This window comes from Diorhabda sublineata, chromosome 5 (assembly GCF_026230105.1).
Source record: "Diorhabda sublineata isolate icDioSubl1.1 chromosome 5, icDioSubl1.1, whole genome shotgun sequence".
Classification (NCBI taxonomy): domain Eukaryota; kingdom Metazoa; phylum Arthropoda; class Insecta; order Coleoptera; family Chrysomelidae; genus Diorhabda; species Diorhabda sublineata.
Window position 1 is genome coordinate 26413953 of NC_079478.1, and position 25351 is coordinate 26439303.

At 30.6% G+C, this 25351-nt stretch overlaps 1 protein-coding gene across 1 annotated transcript in view; it reads right to left on the minus strand.

Moving 5' to 3' along the window:
- The window catches only part of LOC130443836 (putative aminopeptidase W07G4.4), an 85664-nt gene that overhangs the window by 54980 nt on the left and 5333 nt on the right, over positions 1 to 25351 (minus strand). Inside the window, exons 3-5 of the mRNA XM_056778697.1 lie at positions 15827 to 16036; positions 12008 to 12185; positions 4052 to 4338 (exon numbers count right to left, since the gene is read on the minus strand). Of these exons, the coding sequence (XP_056634675.1) occupies positions 4052 to 4338; positions 12008 to 12185; positions 15827 to 16036 (675 nt within the window). The remainder of the gene's footprint in view (positions 1 to 4051; positions 4339 to 12007; positions 12186 to 15826; positions 16037 to 25351) is intronic.

Here is a 25351-nt window from a genome sequence, read left to right on the forward strand (position 1 = left end):
ATTTGAAAAATGGTATATAAATTGTGTTTTGAGCCATGAAAATACCATGAGTAAATACCCGATAAAGATTTTTTTATGATGCCAAGAAATTGGAATATACTACAACAAAAATGGTTTGAAAGTGTTGGTCGATTCTACGAGATATAAAATTATTTTTGTTGCCAGGATCATTTTAATGTAAGTAAGATTCAAATTTAACTTATTTTAATATTTTATAGTGATTAAGTTTATTATTTGTATTAAATATTTGTAGTATTTTACTTTTTGACCTTATTTCATATGAAAAACTTATAAAATACTTATAGAATTCCAGTTTTTAAAGAAATTAATTTGTTGTCGATCTCCAATTCGAAAAATTCAATAAAATCTCGGTATTTATTCTAAATCGTCCTCTATCTGTCTACATTCTACAACAAATATAAGTGAATGTAGTAAAATGTGTGCAGATACCCTTTATGTTTGATAGTAAGTTTTTAACTTTTCTATTAATTTCCTTTTGTTTTATGCAAATGTTTTTATTTTTCGTGTAAATTCGTATTTAATAACTTTGTTGACAATACATGCTTGTATTTAGACACAAATTATTTTAAGGAATAAATCGAATAAAAAAATACAAAATTTGCTTAAAAGAAAAGGAAATTAATAAGATGACTGGAATTTTGTGAGCATCATATGTATATAAAAAAAGATATTTGAAACACTTACCAGTGAATATAAATGAAAATATTACCAAAAATTTAACTAAATTTACTCATATTTGTTGTAGAATGTAGACACTTAGATTTAGAATAAATACCGATGTTTTATTGAATTCTTCGAATGGAGTGGGATATCGACAACAAATTAATTTCTTAAAAAACTTGAATGTTGGAATTAAAATAGAAGTGGCTACTGGGCCACAATACGTAAACAAAAGGAATATTCAAAATATTTGAAGAAAGACGTGACAAGCCAAATGGCATGTTACAAATTGGACTAAAATATATCCTTGAGCAGTGTATTCGGTTTTAACCAAATTTTTGTAAACCATTTATACCCAATATTCTGCAAAGATTTTATAATATCTTCAACAGTTTCATGGTTAAGGTATTAAAACATAAAAATGCACTATATAAACGAAAAAAAAAACAGCATGCAGTTACCAGCTATAAATAATTATTGTTTGAAACGATATTTGAAAATAAAAACTTTATTTGCATTTTTCTTATTTAAATAAATAAAATTATTCAATTACTGAAATCTTACCGTAAGAAACTAACGGATGGCATTGATATATGAAAGGAACAGTAATTATTATAAATAACTATAGTATAATAACTGCAATTATTCTAGATATCTGATAATTCCTTTATAACCTTTCATATTTTTCTTTATCAATCAGGTATTTGGTATTCACATTATTACACTCTGCAGAAGGTTGTGATAAAAACAATAATTACAATCCTTAATTAGACTAATATATGAATAATTGTCATCTATTATAGAATTATAAAAATATGCAGTATGGTCAGCGCCAGTAAATTGCCTCTCTATTAAACTCATATTAAAAAATAAAAAAAAATATGTTGCTATTATTATATTGATAAAAAAATTAAGTGAAAAAATTTAAAAACCACACTTTTAAAATGCAGTAAAAATTAAAAAATCAAATTTTTAGCAAGTTAAGCAACATAAGATAGCCAGTTTCCAAATAAAATAAGGAAGACCTTTATTGAGGATGTAGCTGTACTCAACAGACATGATAAAAGAATTGTAAATAGGTTAATTAATCGTCATAGGTTTAAGAAGTCTCTAACTGAAACCACTTTTTTCCAAACCCAAAATGAAAAATAAGAAAAATTTTCTCCGATACCTTTCAATCCTGTTTAGGTTTAGGATTGGAAGGAATATTCCACAGAGTGGGTTTTAAATTGGTTTATAAATCCGACAATAAATTAAAACAATTGTTGGACAATCCTAAAGATAAAATACCGAATTTGGAAAAGAGTGATATATATGAAATAAGTTGTGGTGATTGTGACGGAAAGTATATTGGACAGACCAAGAGATCCGTTATTGTCCGGTTTAAAGAGCACATAGCTGATTAAAATATGGACGGATCAAGTATTGCCGATCATAATCTTAAAATTAATAATGTGAAACTGTTAAAAAATGTATTCAATAATAAACTGTTGTATGCATTTGAAAGCATTGAAGCTGCTAAATGTGAGACTAGCTTAAATAGGGACAAAGGGCCAATTCCTCACAGCTCAATCTATAATTTAGTAGTCAAGGAATAAATGTGAAGGACGTTTTCCCACTGAAATTAATTTTCGCGGGAGAAGGTTTATTGGTAGGAAAATTTAACATAAAACAGATAACTCAAATCATTAGGTTTTAGCTTACCTTCAGCCTCTGAAGACGATAACTTGGTTATCGAAACGCGCGTCAGACAGTGTAATTGTAAGTGTTGGTGTAGTGGTGGTATAAACAGTGTATTTAGTAAGTTAAATAAAGTTCAATAAAAATATTCAAATAATAATAAATGAACTATTATATCTAAAAATTAGCTGAAAATCCGTTGTTGACTAAAGTTCAAATTCATTGTCGTGGATACTAATGTACAATGTGATGTTAAAATTATCAAATTTTGGTTGTATTATGTGAAAGAATGGTTAAAGAGTAAATGATCACAGTTATACCATAAAGTGTAGGTGTTTTAAATTTTATCCAACTACTTTCGAACTCATTGAATTCATCAAATGCCCACACTTTCTGATATCACTATTCAATTTATTATTTAACTGTGTGTTGTATGTTAGTGTCATCACAATAAACTTTACTCATTAGCGGATTTTCCATCTAAAAAGTTTCTATATATCTGACTGAGACTTATGATTGTACCCTTATTTATTGCATTTAATTTTATTAGAAGCACAATAAAGGTAAGCAATTAGTTATCAGTCATTTCAAGTTTTTTAAAATAAAATAAAGCCAGGTCAGGTCAAAAAAGAACATATTTTCCGTAATAACCTACCTGACATGAAACTTTTTTGAAAAACTATAAGATTGACTCAGACAACCCCAGTTTTTATACGGAGAGTGAATTCTATACTAAAGGTAGGGTAGTAGTTCTTGAACCAAACTCTAAATGGAGTAAGATATACGAGATTCTTGCAAGAGAACTGAGGGTTACAATTTGTGTGTCATATACATATTAATGTTTCCAATAGAAATATCTGGTTTCAAGATGATGGTGCACCGTCCAATTTCACAAGATCTGTTGGTGAGTATCTGAATCGCTACATTTCCAGGCAGATGCATGGGTAGAAGGGGACCTATTCATTGTTCACCAGTGGTGGATTTACCAGTAAATTGAGTAGGCTGTAGCCTAGGACGGCTGATTTCAAGGGGCGTCAAATTTTGTTCAATTGGTTTTCAAATTATTTACAAAATTTAAGGAGAAGATAAGATCTGAATTTTTTATAAAAAGAAAAGTAATTTGCAAAACGCTTTGTAACATAGCTAAAAATTGTGTTTTCGAACAATCCTTTGCCTAGTAAAAAACAAGGATATTATAGGAAATTTTAGTTCTCCAATTATAAAGTTGAAATTTCTTTGTGAATACACAGTTTACACCACCACTACACCAACAATCACATTTACTACACCAATGGTTCCAGGAATTCCAACCAAGTTGAAATGTATTTGATAGAAAATGTAATTTGAATAGTTAAAAATGGGATATCCAATTTCAGAAGTCAATAGAGGCGGCAAAATGGTAAATCCGCCATTATTGGTCACTAGAGTTCCTAAAACCTCAGGAAACCTTCTATATTTATTTTTCCATTAGTTTCATTTCCCTATATCTTCCCATAGTGAAACGCAGATAGTACTATTGTAATTGTGATATTAGAAAACGCAAAAAATAAAAGAAAGTTTAAAATGATAAATTTTCAAGAATGGATAATGTTTACTTGACTTATGAATATGAATTTCTTGTAAGGCTGCAAGAAACTAGAAATTATTATTTACGCATATGTGACTTTGATGGACTTATTTGGGTAATTACCTTGCACAAAATGTCAGTCATAATCATCCTGCCTTCTGCATCTGTATTCACGACACGTACTCGTGCTCCTGATCTGGCAGTTAATACCTCGTCAGTAGTGTATCCATTAGAACCAATACTGTTCCTAACCATACCTAATCCAACGATTACTTTGAGATTTTGAGGTTGTAGTAGATTAACAACTGCCATAAAACCAGCTGCAGCTGCAGCACCACATTTATCGCGTGACATTCCTACCATAGCACCACCAATCTTCACATCAACACCACCAGTATCCATAGTAACACCTACAAATAATATACTACTTCATTAATTATTCGAAAATTGGCAACAAAGGAACAAAATACTCTGCACAACAAAAGTAATTCGTAATTATGGATATTTAAAAAATAAGTTCCTTCTAATTTTATTTAACACAGATTATGGGCCATAACAATTATTTTAGAAAATTTTGAATACAATTTCAGGGTCTATCAAATTTATGGAGCATATTCATATAAATACTTAGTTTATCAAATACTTAACAACATTTTTATTCATGATTGATACTCAGTTTAGTACTGTATATTGTCTCTCATAAGTCAGGGTGCACTAGGTATAAGACAGGTGGGTCATAAGGACACAAAAAGGCACAGAAAATGACCTAATAAGCTGCATCAAATCAATCCGTTGAAGCAGTATCCATCTGAAGATTGGCAAAAACAACAACTAAACAAGCCAATAAAAAATTGGTCGAATCAATCAACTCTAGTCTACGTTGGAAGAAATCAAAATCTTTTGTGAGACATCTACTTTTGATGGGATTGACAGAGAATTTATTGTCTAGATTTTCTCTATAAGAGGAAGATTTGAAAAGCACTTACTGTAATACTGTAATCGTTCAACAATAATGCAGTTTAAGGTATTAGGCCACTCATTGACATCTTCGACGTATACGTGAAATACAGTTTCTATTAGCATTCTTATCCGACCAACATTAATGAAAGTACATTTATGCAAGGCAAGGCGAAGGCAGTATGCTTACTTCTTGCAGTCCAATCAAAAGCTGCAATTTCCATTTATGGAGGTTATTTGGTATTACTCGAGCCAACAATAAAAAGTAGGGAGACTTAGCACCACACAAAGGCAGGGTCTATCAAGAGTTACGTCGACTTATAGGACCTTATCGACTGAGGCGGCCCAGGGGATTGCGGGATTCCCCCCATAGAACTCATGGTAGGCCAGAGATGCTTCCTATATAAAATAGAAGGTAGACTGGCCGACAACAGAAGGATGGCTAAGGAAAGGACATGCAGAAAGTGGCAGGAGAGATGGATTCCAAAGCCAAGTGGACCTAGACCAAGAATAAAAGACATTAGAAGCTGAGTAAACTGTGAATACAGGTCCACTTCTTTTTTCATCACGCAGGTTCTCACATGATATTGATCGTTCGGCACCTTCACGAAGAGACACTGGATGACTTATGCGAAGCTTGTGGGCAAAGGGACGAACCGCCCATGTCCTGTATGAATGTGTTCGTTTGAAGGGGGAAAGTACTGCACTCGAGAACAGAATCGGAGAAATACCGCCGATTACTAATATCATCGAACGCATGATAATCAGGGATGATTTGTGGAAAAGGATCAACACAGAAGTAATGAGTAGGAAAGAGAAGGAAGACAGAGAAACAAATGGGTAAAGTGATAAGTAAATTAGGGAAAGTGGGAGGTATCCTCCCGGCGTACGTCACTCCCTCGGAGAATATATATTATCCATATGGCCTATATCATGCATAAATTTTTATCCTGTGCCATTCTTTGAGTCATTTTTGTTGCTAATCATTATCCCTAAGTACTTAAAGGTACTGATTCGAAGCTGAAGTCATTTACCTTTACTCTTTCTGGTTTGTGAACTTCCTTCTTGCTTTTGTTTCCACATATTTTGTCTTTTTCCAATTTATTTTCGTTTCCTCAATCTCCTCACATTTTTTTCTAATGTGTCTTCAAGACTTTTTCTCTCTCTTGCTATTAGAGTTGAATCATTAGCATATGATATTATTTGTTTTGCTTTGATGATGATACTTTCATCGATATACATTCTCTTATTATGCCATCCACTGTAATGTCCTTCCATGTCCTTCATAATTGACCTTTATACACTGTTGAATGCTTCTTTGTAGTCGATTAATAGCATTTGTATTCTAAAATTGTGCTCATATCTTTTATTGAACACTTATTTTTAGTGTGAACATCTACTGTTTATTTTCTACAACCTTTTTGATACTTCCCTATTTCTTGTTCAATCACCTTTGTCAGTCTTTCATTTATTATTGTTGTTAGTATTTTATATACGGTAGCAAGCAAACTAATACCTCTTTAATTGCTACATATGTGGGGATTTCCTTCCTTCACTATTGATATAATCAATCCAGGTATACCACTCTCTCAGCATTGTTTCTCATTCCTATACTCTTTCCATGATCTTGAATATTATGTGCTTTATGTTATCTCACCGTATTTTATTAGCTCGTTTACTATTTCATCCGACTTTCCTGCTTAATTTTGTTTCATTTCATACTACTTTCATGTACATATCACCCTTCAGCCATTTTATTCCATATTTAACAAATTCAGCTTGTTTCATAGTTTCGTAGCCATTGCAAGAGAGCTTCTTTTTTTCTTTAATTTTTATTGTGCATCCCTAGTCATACCATTCGTTATTCTTTCTTATATCTCTTCGTTGCATTTAGAACTTAACTTTTCTTAATCTCTTTTTCTGCATAATCCATTTTCTGCTTTTTATCGTCTTTTATCGTTCACTATATTTACCATTCTTAATTTTATTTTGATTATTACTAAATGATGATCAGTCTCAATACCTGTTCCTCTATATGGTCTTTCATATTGTTTTATCAAAGACCAATTCCATATGGAAACTCTTTAAAAAGGGCCTTGTCGATTTACTTATTCATCCATGGGTATTAAGTATAACCACAAAACAGATAAAATTTGAGTCTGATTTGAAATAAATTCATAAATATCGTCGCATGAGAGTCAAACACTCTCCACCGACAGTCGGCAATAAAGCAACAAAATCATGAACCATCGTTATATAAAATATTCCCTCATCAACGTTCGTTCCAATTCCAGTCATCCTAAGTAACTTGAAAACACTGTCTTCGATGGTCAGGGGTTAACCCTTAGCTTTACCAACGGTCAAACGCACCGCTGAATAACAAGGATCTACAATTGCAGACATTTCATAATAATTCCATTAAAGTAATAAAATCATTCCTGTATCACATTTTAATACCCTTACAGTTTGGTTTTAATATCTCTTAATATTGATAATAGTTAATATTGAGTAATAAATATGTTCAAATAAATATAACTAACGTTATGAAATGATAGAGATAATTTTAAATTCTGTATGACTTATATTTTTAAAAAATGAAAGAAAAATAGAAACTATTGTAATAAAAAACAAATTACATGTTGCTATAAGAAATCTTCATTTGCACTCCATCTACAGGGCGACAAGTAGGATAGTATATTCTACAGTCCTGATAGGAAATTTTATGACATTTTTTTCGTCATCCCCTGCAGGGTGTCCCGAAAGATGAAAACGAACATCTAGAACACCATGAGCAAAACCATGAATTGTCATACATTTTTATATATGATTCTAGATCGGCGTTGTATTTGTTGGAAAAAAGAGTTCAAAAAGAAATTTTCATCTTCAGGATATGTCATTCAGAATTATTCAATACATCAGATCTGTAATAATTTAATGCTGTAACGTCTAGGAGAGAATAAAAAATTCAGTAGGCCATTTGGTTGCCTTTCTTTTTGGCAGGTACAACATTGAACCGTTTCGTCATTAGTATCACACTTTAGCATTATAATGAAAAATTATTTCTGGTTAAAGTTCAATCTGGGATTATAAGATATGTCTTATCATGATATTGTGTTGATTTTAGTAAAATTGATTATGTTTTTCGGCAATGTAATTTACTATACATGTATTAGCCGTAAAAAGAAAATGTGATTAATTAATGTCTTTATATTAGAATTTGCAAATACCTTTAGAAACTCAGTTCTATATCTTTTTATAGTGTGTATACATGTAATTCGTATTCTTAACCATTCTATGTCAGTGATTTGTCGCTAAAAAAGCAATCAACAGTTAATTGCAACCCTTCCCGCAAGTCTTGTTCAGGAAGTAGCCCTATTTTCCCTTCATAAATTTGTAAATTTAAAACATATCCAGTTTCTACAGTATCTGCAGCAGACTAAATTTCTATTCCATATTTTCCTGTTTTCTTCGTCATATAAACTCTAAATGGACATTTCACTCGGAATCAAAAAGCATTTTGTCAACAATTATATTTTTGCCTGTTTTGAATATCATCGACAAACAGTATAAAAATTTGGTTTATTGTATCTAGTTTAGAATTTCGGATTTGAGGTACCCAGATTTTCTATTCTCACTAAACGAGCTCCATTCCCAACCTCTCTTCTAACAGATATTTTTCGTCTGACCCATTCAAGTAATCCTGGTTTGCACATTTCAACATCATCAAATTTTAAAAATGACGTTATTTGTTGAAATCGTGTTCTTGGTATAGCTGCTACAAATACAGATTTGTATCCCTCCTTATGTTTACACCGAGACTTTTTCATCGTAATTTCTCTCTATACCAGCTTTCAATAATAAACCAATATAACCGCGAAGTTAGATCAGGTGTGTGGGTTCCCAATGCAGATATGCATAATAGGCCTCGAATACGATTTCTGCACACCTGTTTGTCCATTATACGATGGTATTTGAAATGTCTTCTGAGAAAATAACCTTAAACATATCATCCACAGTTCCAAATTATTACAAAAGTTTTCACTCAAGGAAAACCAGCGTTATTGAAATATATCAAAAAATATTTTTGTATCTATGATTTTAGACACATTCTGAGAAACTCTGGATGCCGTGCTGGTCATAATACTTCAAGTTACAAAAATAGATCTTGATTATTCAGTCACCTTATATCAGTCTTGTTTCGATCTTTCGTTTTGCTTTCATGAAATTGTTCCAATGCCCTGACCATACAAGAATGTCAATCCAAAGAGGATTGTTGCTCCTTAAATGCTATGGTAGTATCACACTATTCGACCAAAAGGTTTCTATTCTCACAAGCTTTTATAAAATCTATTATAAAGATGACTATATTATACTTCTAATAAAATCAATATTAGTAATACATATATGTATTAGAAAAGGTTAATGGTGGATTTTTTCTATAACAACCATTTGATTTTTTTGTTCATTTCTTTTGTCTTCACTATTAATTTTCATCTTTTGTTTACAAACTATTTTAAAATTGCAATATTCAATTAGGTACATCAAACAATAGTCTTTTTTCAACTCCTATAATAGGGTACTTGCATGGTTTGAGAAAAAAATAGTTTTGTATAGTTTACATTTATATTTTTATTATATATATTTTTTAATTCTTTGATCAATATTTATAGAGGAAAAAATTATTGAAAATTCAAAAATTTTGTAGATAGTTTAAACATTTCAGTAAGGATGCCATATTGCGTGACGTCATAGGTATAAACACTGAACATATGATACAAAGTAAATACGACACCTCTTCTATGATATATAAATCGTGTTTTGTTCTAGGATGTAAAAATACCACGACTAAAATACCTGATAACGTTTTTTATGATACCAAGAAATTCGAATATACCACAACAAAAATGGTTAGTCGTTTTGACGATCCTGCGATATGTAATTATTTTCGTTGCCAGAATCTTTTTAATGTAAGTAAGATTTAAATTTAACTTATTCTAATATTTTATGGTAATTAAATTTATTATGGTTTCAATTTTTGACGTGATTATGTAATAAGGTAAGAACTTAACCGATAAAAACTTTTTCCACTTTATTCTTATATATAGAAAAATATTTTATTTATACGTAAATAATAAATAAAAACTGTATTATAACAGCACACGTTGGGTTGCCGGCAACGATAACGTCGTGATCATCAAGCAGATAACTCCTCAATGTTTTTATTAGGCCTATGACGTGACAAATGAGAACTAATGAGCATTGTTTTCTTATGTGGTTAAAAATTTGAAATTTTTGCGATTTTCAATCAAATATTTAGATATTATTTTTTCACTTTTGATTAAATATTTTGGCACAAAAATGATAAGCCACTCCACAACGATCATCATGAAACATTTACTTCCGGAGTTACCAGAATTGACGTACACGTACACAGATCTATCTGTGTGTGAAAATTCATGATGTGGCATGCGCACAAGAGTTTCTGTGGAAAAAGTATGCGAATGCATTATTTTCACGAAAAATAAATAGATAAAATGAAAATTTAGTAATTTTTGTAAGGTTAGTTTAGATTAGGATAGACTAGGTTAGGTTAGGATAGATTAGGTTAGGTTAGGTTGTGTTAGAGACTGAAATAAAGGTAAACAAAAATGATTTTTTTCTAATCAAATATTTTAATTGGACTTAAATCTATAACTGTCCTGTCTGTCCTCCCAATATTCTAAAGGTACATGCCTATCGCGGATGAATGCTCTCAGAGATCTCCAGTTGGCCTCAATTCTTTGGGTATGAACCCTGCTATCAAAAACAAATATTTCTTTGTGATTGACCTACTCATGAGTGTAGCCGTCATTGCTGAGGCATCGATAGGCTAGCCCGTCATCTGTATGAGTTATGCTTCCTGGAGCGACGTGCTTTATTTGATAAAAATTATGGATTTGCATACTTTTTTCACAGAAACTCTTCTGCGCTTACGTCAATCATCATGACTTTTCACACAGATAGATTTTGATGAAATCTATTGAACAAAGTTATCTATGGTTCGATATCTGTTAGCCTAGATATGATATGATAGATATGATAAATCGATTCCTCGTAATATCAAAAGTCTATGTATAGTTTCATGATGATCGTCCTGGGGTGGCTTATCATACTCTTACCAATATTTCATATCAAGTACTCATGAAATAAACAAAAAATAAATACTTTTAAAAAAATGCTAGTACCCTCTATTGTATTTTGCCATTTATCTTCATAAAATATGATTGAGTACAATTGGATTTAATGATCTATATAATTATTAGTTCTTATTAATTAGGGTCCTAGGATCGCATCAGCGTAATGTGTTGGAGTTAATTCATTCAACTTAAGCAGTATCTAAGTATGGTGAAAATATTTGCAAACATATTAATAAAAACTCAATAATAGGAATATATAAATACAAAACATTTTTCAAGACAATAAAGTGAAATTAAATGATTTTAATATATACACACTGTCAATAAATTCAATAATACAGAATATCACAGACATTGTATAATGACTACATATGACAGTAGATACAGGAATTTGGTGACAATTAGCTTAGATAAGCTACGAGGTGAAGGCTGGGAGCTTGCCTCACTAACACTTTATTCTATTTTGTACCCCGAACTGTTTACCAGTCAGGTAAGTATCATAGCCTTTATCTATGGACAGTCTCTCATTCCCAGAGAAGGTTCCGGCTGTTTCCTTTGGATCCTAGCAGAAGCGACCAGAGCTGTTTATCCGATGTTCTTTAGATGGTAATTTACTGGACAGTGTACTGTAACTCTTCTTAGTTCATATTTGATTAATGAAAGGGCCTTTTGGGGCAAGTTGGTAGAATAAGAAAGGAATATTTTTGTATTTTGCAGACGTGCAGACGTGCAGACTCCATATTTCTGATTTCTACTTGTTTCGACAATTTTTCATAACAACGACTTGATGGAACCAAAATAAAATGTAAAAGGAATAACATCAAAAAGAATCGTTACTACATAAATATACCAGGCTAGTAGAATTCCGAGATAAAATAACAAATCTAATTGTAAGGATTATTATTATCTGAATTTTTCTCCTACTAAAGCTTTATGAGATACTAACCCTTTCCAACTATAAACAAAGTTTCTTTAACAGCTTGGGGTGGATTGTATTCCAAGTAGATAATCCTTCCGTTATGTCTTTCTTGTACACTTGCAGCTCTATTCACAGCCTCAAATAGTGGATAACCTTTTTTGATTTCTTTAATATCACTAACTACGGTCAGCTTAATATTAGAATCCTAAAAATATAGATAAAGTTGAATGAATTTTTGTAACAAAAACAGTGTATCATAAGCAGTGAAGCCTTATAGTAACAGATAAATTGTAATAATGGATACAAATGAAAGATCCAGACTTTTTACATGAAACTACTATCTCTAAATACACTGATTCAGTCGTAACCTCAGTCCCCTTGAACTAATACTTTCTATAATCTGAGATTGCACAGATCAGACATTTAGTTCGCTAGAAGTAGCTAATATAATTTTAAGTTACTAATCATTGATGCCTTCTTCTAAGCATTAGATTTTCAAAATTACAAATTCTTAAGTTTTGAGATGGACAACTAAAAACAAATATTAATAATTGGATACGGCTTTATTATTTTTCAAAATATTCTCCTTTGAGTTCAATACAGTTTTACTTGCGTTTGACCCAATTGTCAAAGCATCTTTTCCATTCCGATTCAGGTATATCCAAAACTTGTGATTTGAACGCATCAACCTTTTGTGGAGAAAAAAGTTGATCTTGCAATTTATTTTTGATCTGCGGGAATAAGAAATCATTAGGTGCCAAATAAGGACTGTACGGCGGATGACCCGTCAATTCGATGTTATGACTATTCAAAAACGTTTTTTGAACTGATGTGTGAGAGTTCGCATTGTCGTGGTGGAGAATGATTCGTCTTCTGCGATTTGTTTCCCTGATTTTTTCAAACACTTCTGGCAAACAAATCTAGTGTACGATTCATAATTAGCCATTCTACGTTGCTCTAATGGAACTGTGTCGACATTTCCAGTTATTCCGAAAAGTTTTTCCAAAAAAATTTCATGTTGGCGCTAAAGCGCCAAATGAGATCACGTGGTAAAATTTTGACTGGAACGTCATCTTAATGCAGCGTTAAATCTAAACATGGTCCATCTTTTTAAAAGGATATTATAGCAAAAAACCTTAAACCTATAACATCAGCAGTTGTTCTACTTGTATTTTAGTTACTTTTTAACACGCATAACCCACATTTATTATTTTTCGGTTGCAGCCATTTCTTGTTTCAACACACACTTTATATTTATAGGTTAACAGACTAGATAAAATGTATATAAAGAGAACACCCAACTTTATTATTTTTTTTCTGAATATTCACAAAGAGAAATAGGGATAAAAACAATTAATAATCATGTATACAAATATTCATAATCATAGAAGTTCATCCAAACCGACTTCGACTTGTTGATTCATTGTTCCTACATTAAAAGTTAAAACAAACATCAAATTCATAATTAAATAGTTACTGAAAAGGAAGTTTACACACTTTGAAAACATTTTACCCAGACTAATCTGTAACGTTATTGCATCAATATTAAGTAAATAAAGAGATATGTTATCGTTTTATCATACATTGATGCAGATCTATTGAAATAAAAAACATTGAATAGTTCAATTTTTTGTATTTTCTTTTCCAATGTCTGATAACTCAATCACAAAGTCGAGTTCCTTATTAATACTGGAAGTTGGATTGTTTTTTGAATCGCTGCCCATTATCCATTTTCTTTGAACTTTGATTCATTAAATTAAAAAGAATTCCATCCACAGAAAAAAAACCAAATCATAATTTGGATTGCTTATATCAAGTCACATCCTTTCACAAATGATTATATTTTTAGTTGTAGTATTGTTTATGTTAATTTTGAATTTAATGAGAAACTAGAGTGCTGGAAAGACATGGTTTCATTCTTATTAATACGATGGAAGATCATATTATATTATATCCTATCAATCGAAACAATTCCTAACAGTAACGCGCAATAGATCTTCTGAGTCTCAGTGTAAATAACACACTAAACTATATGATAGTAAGAAAATAATTCATGAGTACAATATCCCTGTTATGACTACTTATCTCTTTCATATTGTACCTTTAGTACAAGTTTTTTACAATTAAAACCAATTTTTGTGAGAGAGTATTTTTTTGTTCTTATTAGTTTCTTCTTTATTTTTGTTATTGTCAAGTTTTGTTTGTCATTTTCCATTTAGTTATAATATATGACTTTTTGTTGTTTTTATAATAGTAAGATTTTCTGTTTTTAATTGTCATATTTAAAATTTTAATTTTTTGATCATTGATGGATTTCTCGATATTGTATATTTATATGTGAACAATTTTCTCTTGTTTTTCTTGTATTTAATTCAGTTTCAATGATCTGTATTTTATAAAAATGTTTTTTTTTATATTCCGTAGTCTGATAATGCAGTTTAATTTTTTTCATTGTTTATATAGGAACTCCATTAGAGTCTTTTCACATATTCTCATTACAATTATCGTAAGATATACCATAACTCAATAAATCGAGTGACTGACACACAGATGGCGTTACCATTGTCAAATCCATATGACGACTATGAAGTACCAATTTCATGATATTTCGATTAGTCAGTAAAAAGTGACAGCCATTCAAGTAAAGCTACTTTTGTTATTTTCAAAACAATTTTGTGTGGTAATTTATCATTGCTTCGTGATAAAAAAAATACTGTACAAGCTCAGCAATAGCTTCAAAAGTATAGCATGGACTCTGCTCCATCGAAAAGAACCATTTGTTATTGGTTTGCTAAATTTAAACCTGGTGGTACAGACACCGATGATGATGAGCGTTCTGGTCGTCCAATTGAGGTGGTTCCTCTAGAAAGCATAAAAAAGTCCACAAATTGGTTATATCTAATTGTAAATTGAAATTGCGTGGGATAGCTGAGCCCGTAAACATATCAGAAGGCAGTTTAGAATTATGGATGAACATTTTACCAGAAGAAAGCTTTTTTCAAAGTGGGTGCCGCGTTTACTCACAGTGGATCAAAAAGTTGAAAATAATTTTTAAAATAAGCTTAGAAGAATAATGAATGAAAGGAACTAGTATTATTGTGAAAAAAGTGTGGGGCGCCTAGATAATACTAGTATTTTTCATTAATAATGTTTTAAGCTTATTTTGAAAATTATTTTCAGCTTTTTAATTTCATGTGCTTTAAACACGTGTTTTTTAGTTTTCTGAAACTGTTATCATTTGTTTTCAATTTCTCTGGTAGATTTTTTTATTGAGTTGTCATTAAAACTACAACACATTCATAGACAAGCTGCTCATTTTCATTGGTACTGAATTTTTGTACCTAATCTATTATTACATTCAATTTTGAACTCTTTTCGATATTGCAAAACTTTTTATCACCTTTATTTTTTTATTATAATTCATGGTTACTTTTCTCCCACCAATTGTACTTAATCAGTTATTATTAAACTTGTTTTTGTCCATTTTCTTAAAAAATATTAATAATTTGTGCTCTATTTGTAATGATAAATAATATAATGTTATTTAGCTATAAAAGTTCTCTCTCTCTCTCTCTCTCTCTCTCTCTATATATATATATATATATATATATATATATATATATATATATTGAATAAATAATTGGAGAAAAAAAGGAATTAATGTTTCAGCTTTTTCTAGCTGAATAATTATTTCTTCAAAAGGACTACTTCCATTATTATTTTCCTAATTACGAGTACATTATGTTACAAATGTATCAAATATTAATTTTTTTAATTATTTATTGTAAATTTCATAATACTGTTTATTTGATAGATTTATAAAACAACTAAACGAATTCACGTTACCTTGAATAGATTTTTGACATATTCTTCTGTTCTGGCTGGAGTCATTCGTTCTGGGTCAGAGTCACCAATATCACATGCTACTCTTCTACCAGTTTCCAATACGACAGCCAAAGATATCAGTCCTTTTGTTTTGTCCGAATTGTGGGTGTAAACTCCCAAGTAATCAACTTTTTGTTGTTTTGAGGGATCATGTTCCCTTACTTGAATTGGCTAAAAGTATAAATATACATTAATTAACTGTTATACCGATTTCATTTACAATGAATAGGAATTCAATGGAATAAAGTGAAGAAAAATCATATTGTTTTTTGTAGACTTGTGAAATTTTCCCTGGGAAATGGAAATGAATAAGTCAACAAAGAAGAATAGGATATAGTGAGACAATTTTTGCTCTGTATTTGAATAAAAACAGTTCCAAGATTTAGTAATAAAGGAGCAATTAGCAATTGAACAAGATCTGAAGTTTGAACAAGAAAGGTAGAATCTTGAAAGGACTTACGAAAATTATCTTGAAATCTTAAGTAAATAACAGAGATTACAAATAATCAGTGATTTTTTAAGAAGTATAGGATTTGATTTTGAAAAAAAAACCAAAAAAAAATTTGAACAAATTGATGAAATTTTCATTGGAATCGATAGAACGATCTGTATAATTTAATGTTTGAAGATGATTTCATGCAAATGTTGAGATAGCTCATGCGCAAGGTTCAATTTTGGCTCACTCTCTCCAACATATCGGCTGGTATTTCACGAATAAATGCTTCAATATTGGCTTCCAGTGCGTCAACCGTTGCTGGTTTGTCCCTGTAGACATTAGCCTTAACATGGCCCCACAAGAAATAGTGCAAATGCGTTAAATCACAAGATCTAGGCGGCCAATTGACGGGCCCAAAACGTGAGATGAACTTTCACCGAAGGCGACTCGAAATTTCGCCATTGTTTCGCGTGCAGTGTGGGATATGGCACCGTCTTGTTGAAACCACATGTCAGGCATGTCTAATTCTTCCATTTTGGTCAAAAAAATCGTCAATCATTATACAGTAGCACTCGCCATTCACAGTAACGTTCATCGTGACTTTTGAAGAAGTACGGCAATGCTTCTGGATTCTTGGAAAATCCGAAGGATTTAAATCAGGGCATCTTGGTGGCCAAGCAAATTCACCCCCACGACCAATCCATCGAGGCGGAAACTGTTCGTTTAAGTATTGACGAACTTGTAATGAATAATGTGGTAGTGCTCCGTAGTGCAAAAACCACACATTTTGTCTTAATTTAAATAATTAAAGCGAGAGGTATATCCTCTAGTAATTCGTGTAAATGTTCTTGAAGAAAATCTAAATAAAGAGGTCCATTTAAATTGGTTGGCAGTTCAAAAGGACCTATTAAATACCCACATATTACATCACACCAAATGTTAACCTTAAACTCGTGCTGAAAATGTGTTTCCCTCATCGCATGTGGATTTTCAGAATCCCCCAAATGATAATTTTTATAATTAAATATTCCTTGTCTGGTAAATATTGCCTCATTAGTAAAAGTAATTGTATCCAGATAATCTGGATTAACATTTTGTTTATCTTGCAAAAATGGGCAAATTGTAGACGCTTTTAGAAGCAAATAACTCAATAGCCGATTGAGTTATACGAATCAAAGAAGAGTAACTTTTTTTGTAGAATTTATCGCTTTTTAATATTTTAACTGTGAGTTTAGCCCCAAAAAAGTTTACATTGATTTAATCAACACAAACAAGTGTAACTAGCGCCCTCTATTAGCAAAGTTAAATTAGAGTGCAAATTATGATTCCTCATGCCAGAAAACGTAAAATTGCCAATTTTCAAAGAGAAATTGTGAAAACATAAAAAATTATTACGAAAATCAAAATTTAAATTTAAACCGTGAAATATTTGCATAAGGCATGTTGAGCAGAATCATCATATTTTGGGGTCTAAAATCTACAGTACATTATTAATGATTCACCCTGTACATATAGTGCTATTTCGAATAAAAAATTGTAATTTGTTTGTGAATAATTGATTTAATTAGTAAATTTAATATATTTATTCCAAGATGCATGGTTTTATGAAACATGTATCTAAAGGATTAGTAAGAGTCGAAACGTCAAATTTTCATCTGTCTTTAAAAAATTATAAAATAAAAAAAATTTCAAATCAGAAGAGACCCAAAATCAAGAACATTTAGAAGCATGAAGTCAAAAATATTTTTACAATGTGAAGTTAGGAGTAAAATAAATCAAAACAAATTTAACGGAACAACAACTTTAATAACACTTTTGGTTATAATACAAAAAATATTATTCACTTCAATACAAACAAATTTGAAACAGCATTTTACTAAATGGTAGTTCAAAATACGACAGTAACTCTTTAAACTTATAAATAATAAGAATATTAATATGAATATAACACAGATAATAGCAATACTATTATAGAGTTTTTCTACTGTGTTTCCTTGATAGTTTGTTGTGTTGTTTATATTTGATCCTTGATTTTAATAGTTTGCAAACGTCAGATATACGTTTCAAAATCATTTGTAACTCTCGCTGTTTTTCGTATAGTTGATTATTTGGAGAATTAGACGTTTGTCGACTTTCGTTTGTTTCTTGGTCGGTAAGACATAGGTTTTCCATTCGCTTTATTACTTCATCTATGTTCACTTGAAACATAATTTCTCTATTCATTCTTTCCGTGTCCTCAACAACCTCTATTCTTTGTCTTTTATACTGAACTGATGCATTGCAACTGATGGTATGTATCCTCTGCTTCAACTTCATAGAATCCATTACAAAACATTTAGCGTTTAGACACGAGATTTGCGTTTTAGGCATGTTAAAGTGATTTATGATTTCATAAAACATAAAACTACTTCACAATTCGGTCGGACGGAGAACTAAGCGTTGTTAGGTTCGTTCCAACAAAAGTCAAAAATACTTCAAAACATGTTGATACCCAATTTGGCATTCAACCTCATATCACTTACATTTAGATGGATCACGACAATATTATTTGTCGTAACATTTGAATTTGAGGTGAAGGAATTATAGCTACTATCTATATACATAATCAAACTCGATAATGAATAAATAAATAAATGAAACGGGCCCGTAGCGTTGCGAATATGAGGCTGACTGAAATAGCTGTAGTATCCCCGTCGCACTCTTTCTCAATTCATAAATGCTATGAACCAAGAATATTTTCATGTTTTGACTTATATCTTCGTTATTATAAATAAATTAAATATTTATATATATATATATATATATATATATATATATATATATATATATATATGTATATTAATAACAAATGATTTTTAAAATTCACCTACTAAGGTAGTTGAAGCTATCAATTGAATTTTTGTAGTATCATTGAAATTTATGAAATAGAACTAAGGATTTTACTTAAATTGTTTAGATCTTCTTTTTTATTGACAGTTTTCTCGCTGATACGTATGTGAATCATTCCTAATAATTTTCTTTTTCTTGTATTTTGCTTCCGTCTTAAGAATTACTGAATTTATGTTTATGCGATATCTTATTGTTTGTGAATGCAGTTTCATTTTTTTTCGTATTAACATATTTTCTAAACGCTGAGATGTAAACAGATTCACAATCATTTCACGGCACTTGATTTTTGCGGAACTTACGTTGTATAAATAGCATATAAAACTTTTAATCACATAAAATATATAATGTTATTTCGAAATTCTACAATTTTTTCAACAATTTAAGCGGTTTCAATTTTAATGTTCTGAAAAAATGCAGGACTAATCGCATTCTGTGGAAATATCGTCTCGAACATGTTATTAAATGTATTGAGAAGGAAGAGTACCTAGTATTTAGTTTTACCATCTCTGTCCAACTTATTGAAGAATCTAATTTTGATTAAGAGATTAAGAGAAATTTATTCATTTATTTTTTTCAAAGTGTAATTACCTAGAATATTTTGAGCTGTTCTGAAACGGAATTCCTGAAATCACCTACATACATTCAATTATGTGTATCTAGAAGGATTTTTGGCGTCTCGCAAAGGAGGGGGGTGAAAAAAATTGTTAATGATTTTGTTGCCATTGAGGAGGTTATTATAAAGTGTAAATTAGTAATGACCAGTATAAATTGCAAATGTAATAATGAGTTTTCCGCACCTCGGAAGGAGCTGCGAGGGGCGCCTCCTCCCTCCCGGCAAGAGCTGAAAGAACCTCCCCCGTGAAAGAAACCTTTCTCTAAATAATTTAAAACTCTAGTTATAATGGGTGCATATTAGTACTGACTACATAGTACTTATAGATTGTTAACGTATATACGAAATTGCAAGTGATTTTGAAGGTTCCCGTTTTCGGAGCTACAGCCATATTTTGTTTTGACTTTTGAAATGAATTTATTTTCTTTTATGGTTTTTGTATACAGAACGAATTAAACGATAACTTGGAAAAAATATGTTATACAATTAGTACCTAAATTGAAAAATTTACCTTCATAAATGTATCATAACAAAATTTAATACTTTTAAAATTAAAAAAAACTCAGTACGAAAATAATTTAATTAGGTGCCGATATGTGGACAATATTCATTTGACAACAAAATTAAACTCAATGTCAGTAATTCGATAAAAAAAAAGAAAGCCATCTGTTACGTCTCTGTAATTAATGTATTGATTCGACAATTAGATTATGTTATTTCCAATTGTTTACAATTGAATTGATTAAACCAGCACATGAACTAAACTTACTAAAAACCACGAAAAGATGTCAAACAACAGAAATAAAAGTAAGGAAATAAGGAAATTTTGAAAAACATTTAGTCCATTTAAAAAATAATGCCAAAATGTGGTTTACATTTCAACAATATTTCTATTAATTTTTATCATTCCGTTTATATTGTAGAATATTTTGATATAAAAAAAAATGATAATGCTATTTAATTTATATTTTTACATATTTTACATATTCTAAACATGGAGTAGGTAGATAAAGGTCGTGCTCCGCGTTCCTAAGTGGATAGCATTGCAACGATCTTTCTGAAATTGGAGAAGCGTGCTTTTGAATTAGGCAAACGGATCCAAAGATGAATAAGGAAGGAAGAGTCAGAATTTTTAATCTTTTAAAGAAGTCCCAGCAGTGAGCACTGCTCTTTAGTCCGAGTGAATATCTAACAGCTCTCTTTTGTAGTTTAAAGATTCGCTCAAATTATTAAATCGCACCACACGTACCCCAGAAGGAAAAGGCATATCGGAGATGCCACACAATAAGGGAATAATAGACTGTTAAGGAGGTAAATTAATTCATTTATTTAGAAACTGATCGCATCGCAAAACAGGAGGAACTTAATTTTTAGATAATTTTATAGATTCAATGACGTCAATAGTGGTGTTATTAAATAAAAAATGTTGCAATTATTTTTGTATCTTTTTTATAGTTTTTGAAACATTTTAAAATGAAACATTAATTAAGTCGTAAGGTTATTTAATGTGCAATCGGACAGATTCGAAAACATTTTAAATGTAAGTGTATCAGTTCCAGATGAGTATTTATTATTGATGTCATTAATTGTACTGCGAAGCTCTGCTGATACTACGGGCATAAAGAAGACACTGTGTATATTATTGTTTTACACATTATAGTGTATATATTAAGACGAAATATATATCTACATAGAAAAAACTATTTTGAAAGATAGAACGACAGGAATTTTTAGAACGAGTTCGAATAACTATTCCACATTTACGCCATTAAACAGAACTACACAAATTTTTTAAATTATTCTATTGTCTTCGATCTTTAAGTAGTGAGCAAAGTTTCAAATTAATCGACATTTCGATGTGGATGAAAATCAAGTTCAGAGATTCCGTTACAAACAGGAGAAACAAATATATACACAATTTATATAATATAAAAGCGAGATTTATATATGAAGATATACAACTATATTAAGTAATTTGATCTGATTGATTTAAATTCAAAAGATATGCAAACTGAGGAAATTGCAGTACTTAAATCTTGCGACAAACATTTATATCATATAAATGATGTGACACATTAAAAATTAAATTTTTTAGCAAATTAAAGTAGAAGCTTCTTCTTCAAGAAGGTTTTTACTTTTAAGTTCTACTGGACAGATTCCTTCGTCTTTTTATTTCATCCAGCACATCATTGTTGCAAAGTCGTTTACAAGTTAATTTTAAATAGTCTAGCTCTTCTCGTGGCAAGCATTCCAATGATGTTACTCTACTTAAGACCTCATCCAGCAGTGAAAAGTTTCGTCTCCATGATTAGCAGCATTTGTATTTTCAATAAATTCTTTTATTTAATACCCATATTATAGGAGTGTATTAAAAATAACTAGTCGGCCATCTTGGGTATTCCGCCATGTTAGATTTCAAATGACATCACAAAGCTAACCATACATCAATACACCACCACAACATGGTCATATACACTGCATCGATACTTTTTACCCACACTACACCAACACTCACAATTACACCGACCAACCAAGTTATCGTCTTCAGAGACTGAAGGTAAATTAAAATCTGATAACTTACCTGTTTCATACTAAATTTTCCCACCAATAAACCCTCTCCTGCGAAACTTAATTCCAGCGGGAAAAAACTCCTTGGCGGGAATATTTATGTTCATCATTTGAGTACTAAACTATAGAGACGGCTGTAAGGAATTGGTCCTTTGTCCCTATTTAAGCTACTCTTACTTCTAGCAATTTCAATGCTCTCATTTGCATCCAACAATTTATTATTGGATACATTTTTTGACAATTTTGCGTTATTAATATTTATGTCATGATTGTGACTGGCAGCGTGATCGGCAATACCTGATTTTCCGGTCTGTCCATATTTCAAATGAGCTATGTGCTCTTTAAACCGAACAATAACGGATCTCTTAGCCTGCCCAATATACTTTCGGTCACAGCCACAACAACCTATATCAGTTTTATTCCAAATTTTGTATTTTATCCTTAGGATTGCCTAACAATTGTTTTAATGTATTGTTGGATTTAAAAACCAAAGTTAAACCCACTCTGCTAAATATTCTTTCCAATCCTCTTGTATAAAGAGAATTGAAAGGTATCATAGCAAATTTTGCTCTACACCTGGAAGCGCTTGAAATAGAAGACGAAAATCGCTGGCAATTACAGTCATCCCACATTTTAGACTTTTTAAAAGGACTGCGATTAACGAATCAGTCGTAAACACTGGATTCTCCAGTATCGCAGCAAAAAAGGGGGACACAATAGATCCTTAGGGTCGCAGTGAAGATCATTTTTTTGTTCTGTATTGAACTTGAAAAAGTTTATAACTAAATAAATTCTAGAAAAAACATCAAATAAGAAGTGCAGTCTCAAAAAGACATAATGAAAGAAATGTATTTCTCATTTTCATACTTTTTATATTGGGTAGATTAATTAATTAGGGGTAGTTAGTCACATTTTAATTCTTCGGCATTAAGATCATAAAAATCAGAATTTTCATAACATACAAACAATTGCATAATCATAAAGTTTACTTAAAAGGCAAACAAATAAATAGGGTCATGTTTATTGTATTTAAAAATAAACATCATCTCATCCTATCTGAAAGATAAAATTTTTAGTGTTGTTGAAAATTAATATTTTTATGAACGCGTTTATATCTATTAATAGTTGACTTTAGTATTCATTAAATATATTCACAATGTACATTTTTTATTTATTTATAGAGATAATAAATAATCACTACTATGTATAGTATTGTTACAAGAAACAAACAAATAGTTCCAACATAATGCTGTATCAACATTAAGAATGAGTTAAAACAATAACAATGATTAAAATTCATAATTCTAACTGTAAGATTTGTAATATTCTTAACAGATTTGAATAAATTATAATATTTAGTCAAGTAACATCTATAGTTATTAATAATCTTTCAATAGTTAATGACATTTTCTTCAATTTACTTATATGTTTTTCGTGATGATTTTTCTTGATTTTAGGTCTTACTTTTATGAAAATCTGTTTCAAATCACATGTAAAAATTGATGTTCCCAACTAATTTGGTCTTTAACAAAATAAAAAAAACCTTTTTTTATAAAGACCGAAACGTAAATTTTTACATGTTATTAATACTAATTTTCTCAGAAACGAAACCTAATAAAATCAAGATAAATCATCACATGAAAAATTAATGACATTTTGATATTATAGTAAAGAATGACATCAACTTTCTTTTGTTATATTAAGTTATCTTAAGAATAGATATCACGTCCATTTTGCGGAGGATATGAGAAATTTTTCGAATTATCTTTACTTAATGCTAATACAAAGTCTGTAAGTTGGAAAAAAGTGAATAATTTGAATACCCAGTTTTACTCGTATAGACAATGCTAATGTACACAGGGTATCCCAATTTAGATAAATGTCGTTAGCGTTGTTTCTGAGGAATGTCAACACTTTCATTTGATAATGAGTATAGTTGTGCTCAACTACAATTCTAGCAAATGGTTATAATTTTCGTTGATTATTGATCAATATTCTAGGAACGATCGAGAGTCGTTTTGTATATTTAGTAGGTACAGCAGCAGGAGCAAAAAATAGCCAGAAATGAAAAAGTCTTATAACACGATATTTAATGAAAAAGGGGTAACGGAAATAAAAAAACTAGTTAAAAATAGGAAAAGTAATTCTTGATTACACTGGTAAACACTGTTTTTGTCACACGAATTTTGTGATGATTCATATTTGTTAAGATGTACCCTCAATCATTTTTTTCTACGTCCGTTATAATATTCACGTATTTTTTTCATTCATTTGCATGAATAAAGAATGTAGTTTCTGAATAGGTCATAAAGTGTGAAAAAAAAAAAAATAGCGTAGCGGTTCATTTTTTCACGCTTTTGCGCCAGACCAATCCTACAGCTTAGTCAACCTGATAAGGTATTGCAAAAGAGTGACCCAAGTTATGAACCGTCAACTTAAAAAAACCGTATTTAATGATAAAAAGTGATTTAAGCGATTTGGTACGTGACTTGAATTGAATTTGTCTAAAAAACAAGGTGAGCTTTTGGGGTCTAGGTTAAACGACTGGAATTAATCTTGGGACGAAAATTTCTTATTTCCGACATCGTGACGATGAAATGATACCTCACTTTTCTAAAGCAGATGATTCAGTCTATTGTAATAACATTCCCGTAGTGATTAATTTATTCAATTTTGATTACGATTCAATTCTCTGCCAATTGTTAATTGATTCCTCAAAAACTAGCACAAAAGCTGTTTGGCTATTCAACGGAAACAAATCTCCTTCAGTGCCGGTTGCCCAAGGTTCTGATATAAAGAAGCTTACGAGAACATGAAGTTCCTTCGTGAAAAAATTAAATATAGTGAATATGTTTGGAAAATTTATGGATATTTTGAAGTCATTGCTCTTTTGTTTGAGCTACAACATATTGCTGTTTCATTTGCGAATGCGATAGCGAAGACAGAAAAAGTCACCATAAAAAAAAGTATGACCCAAGCG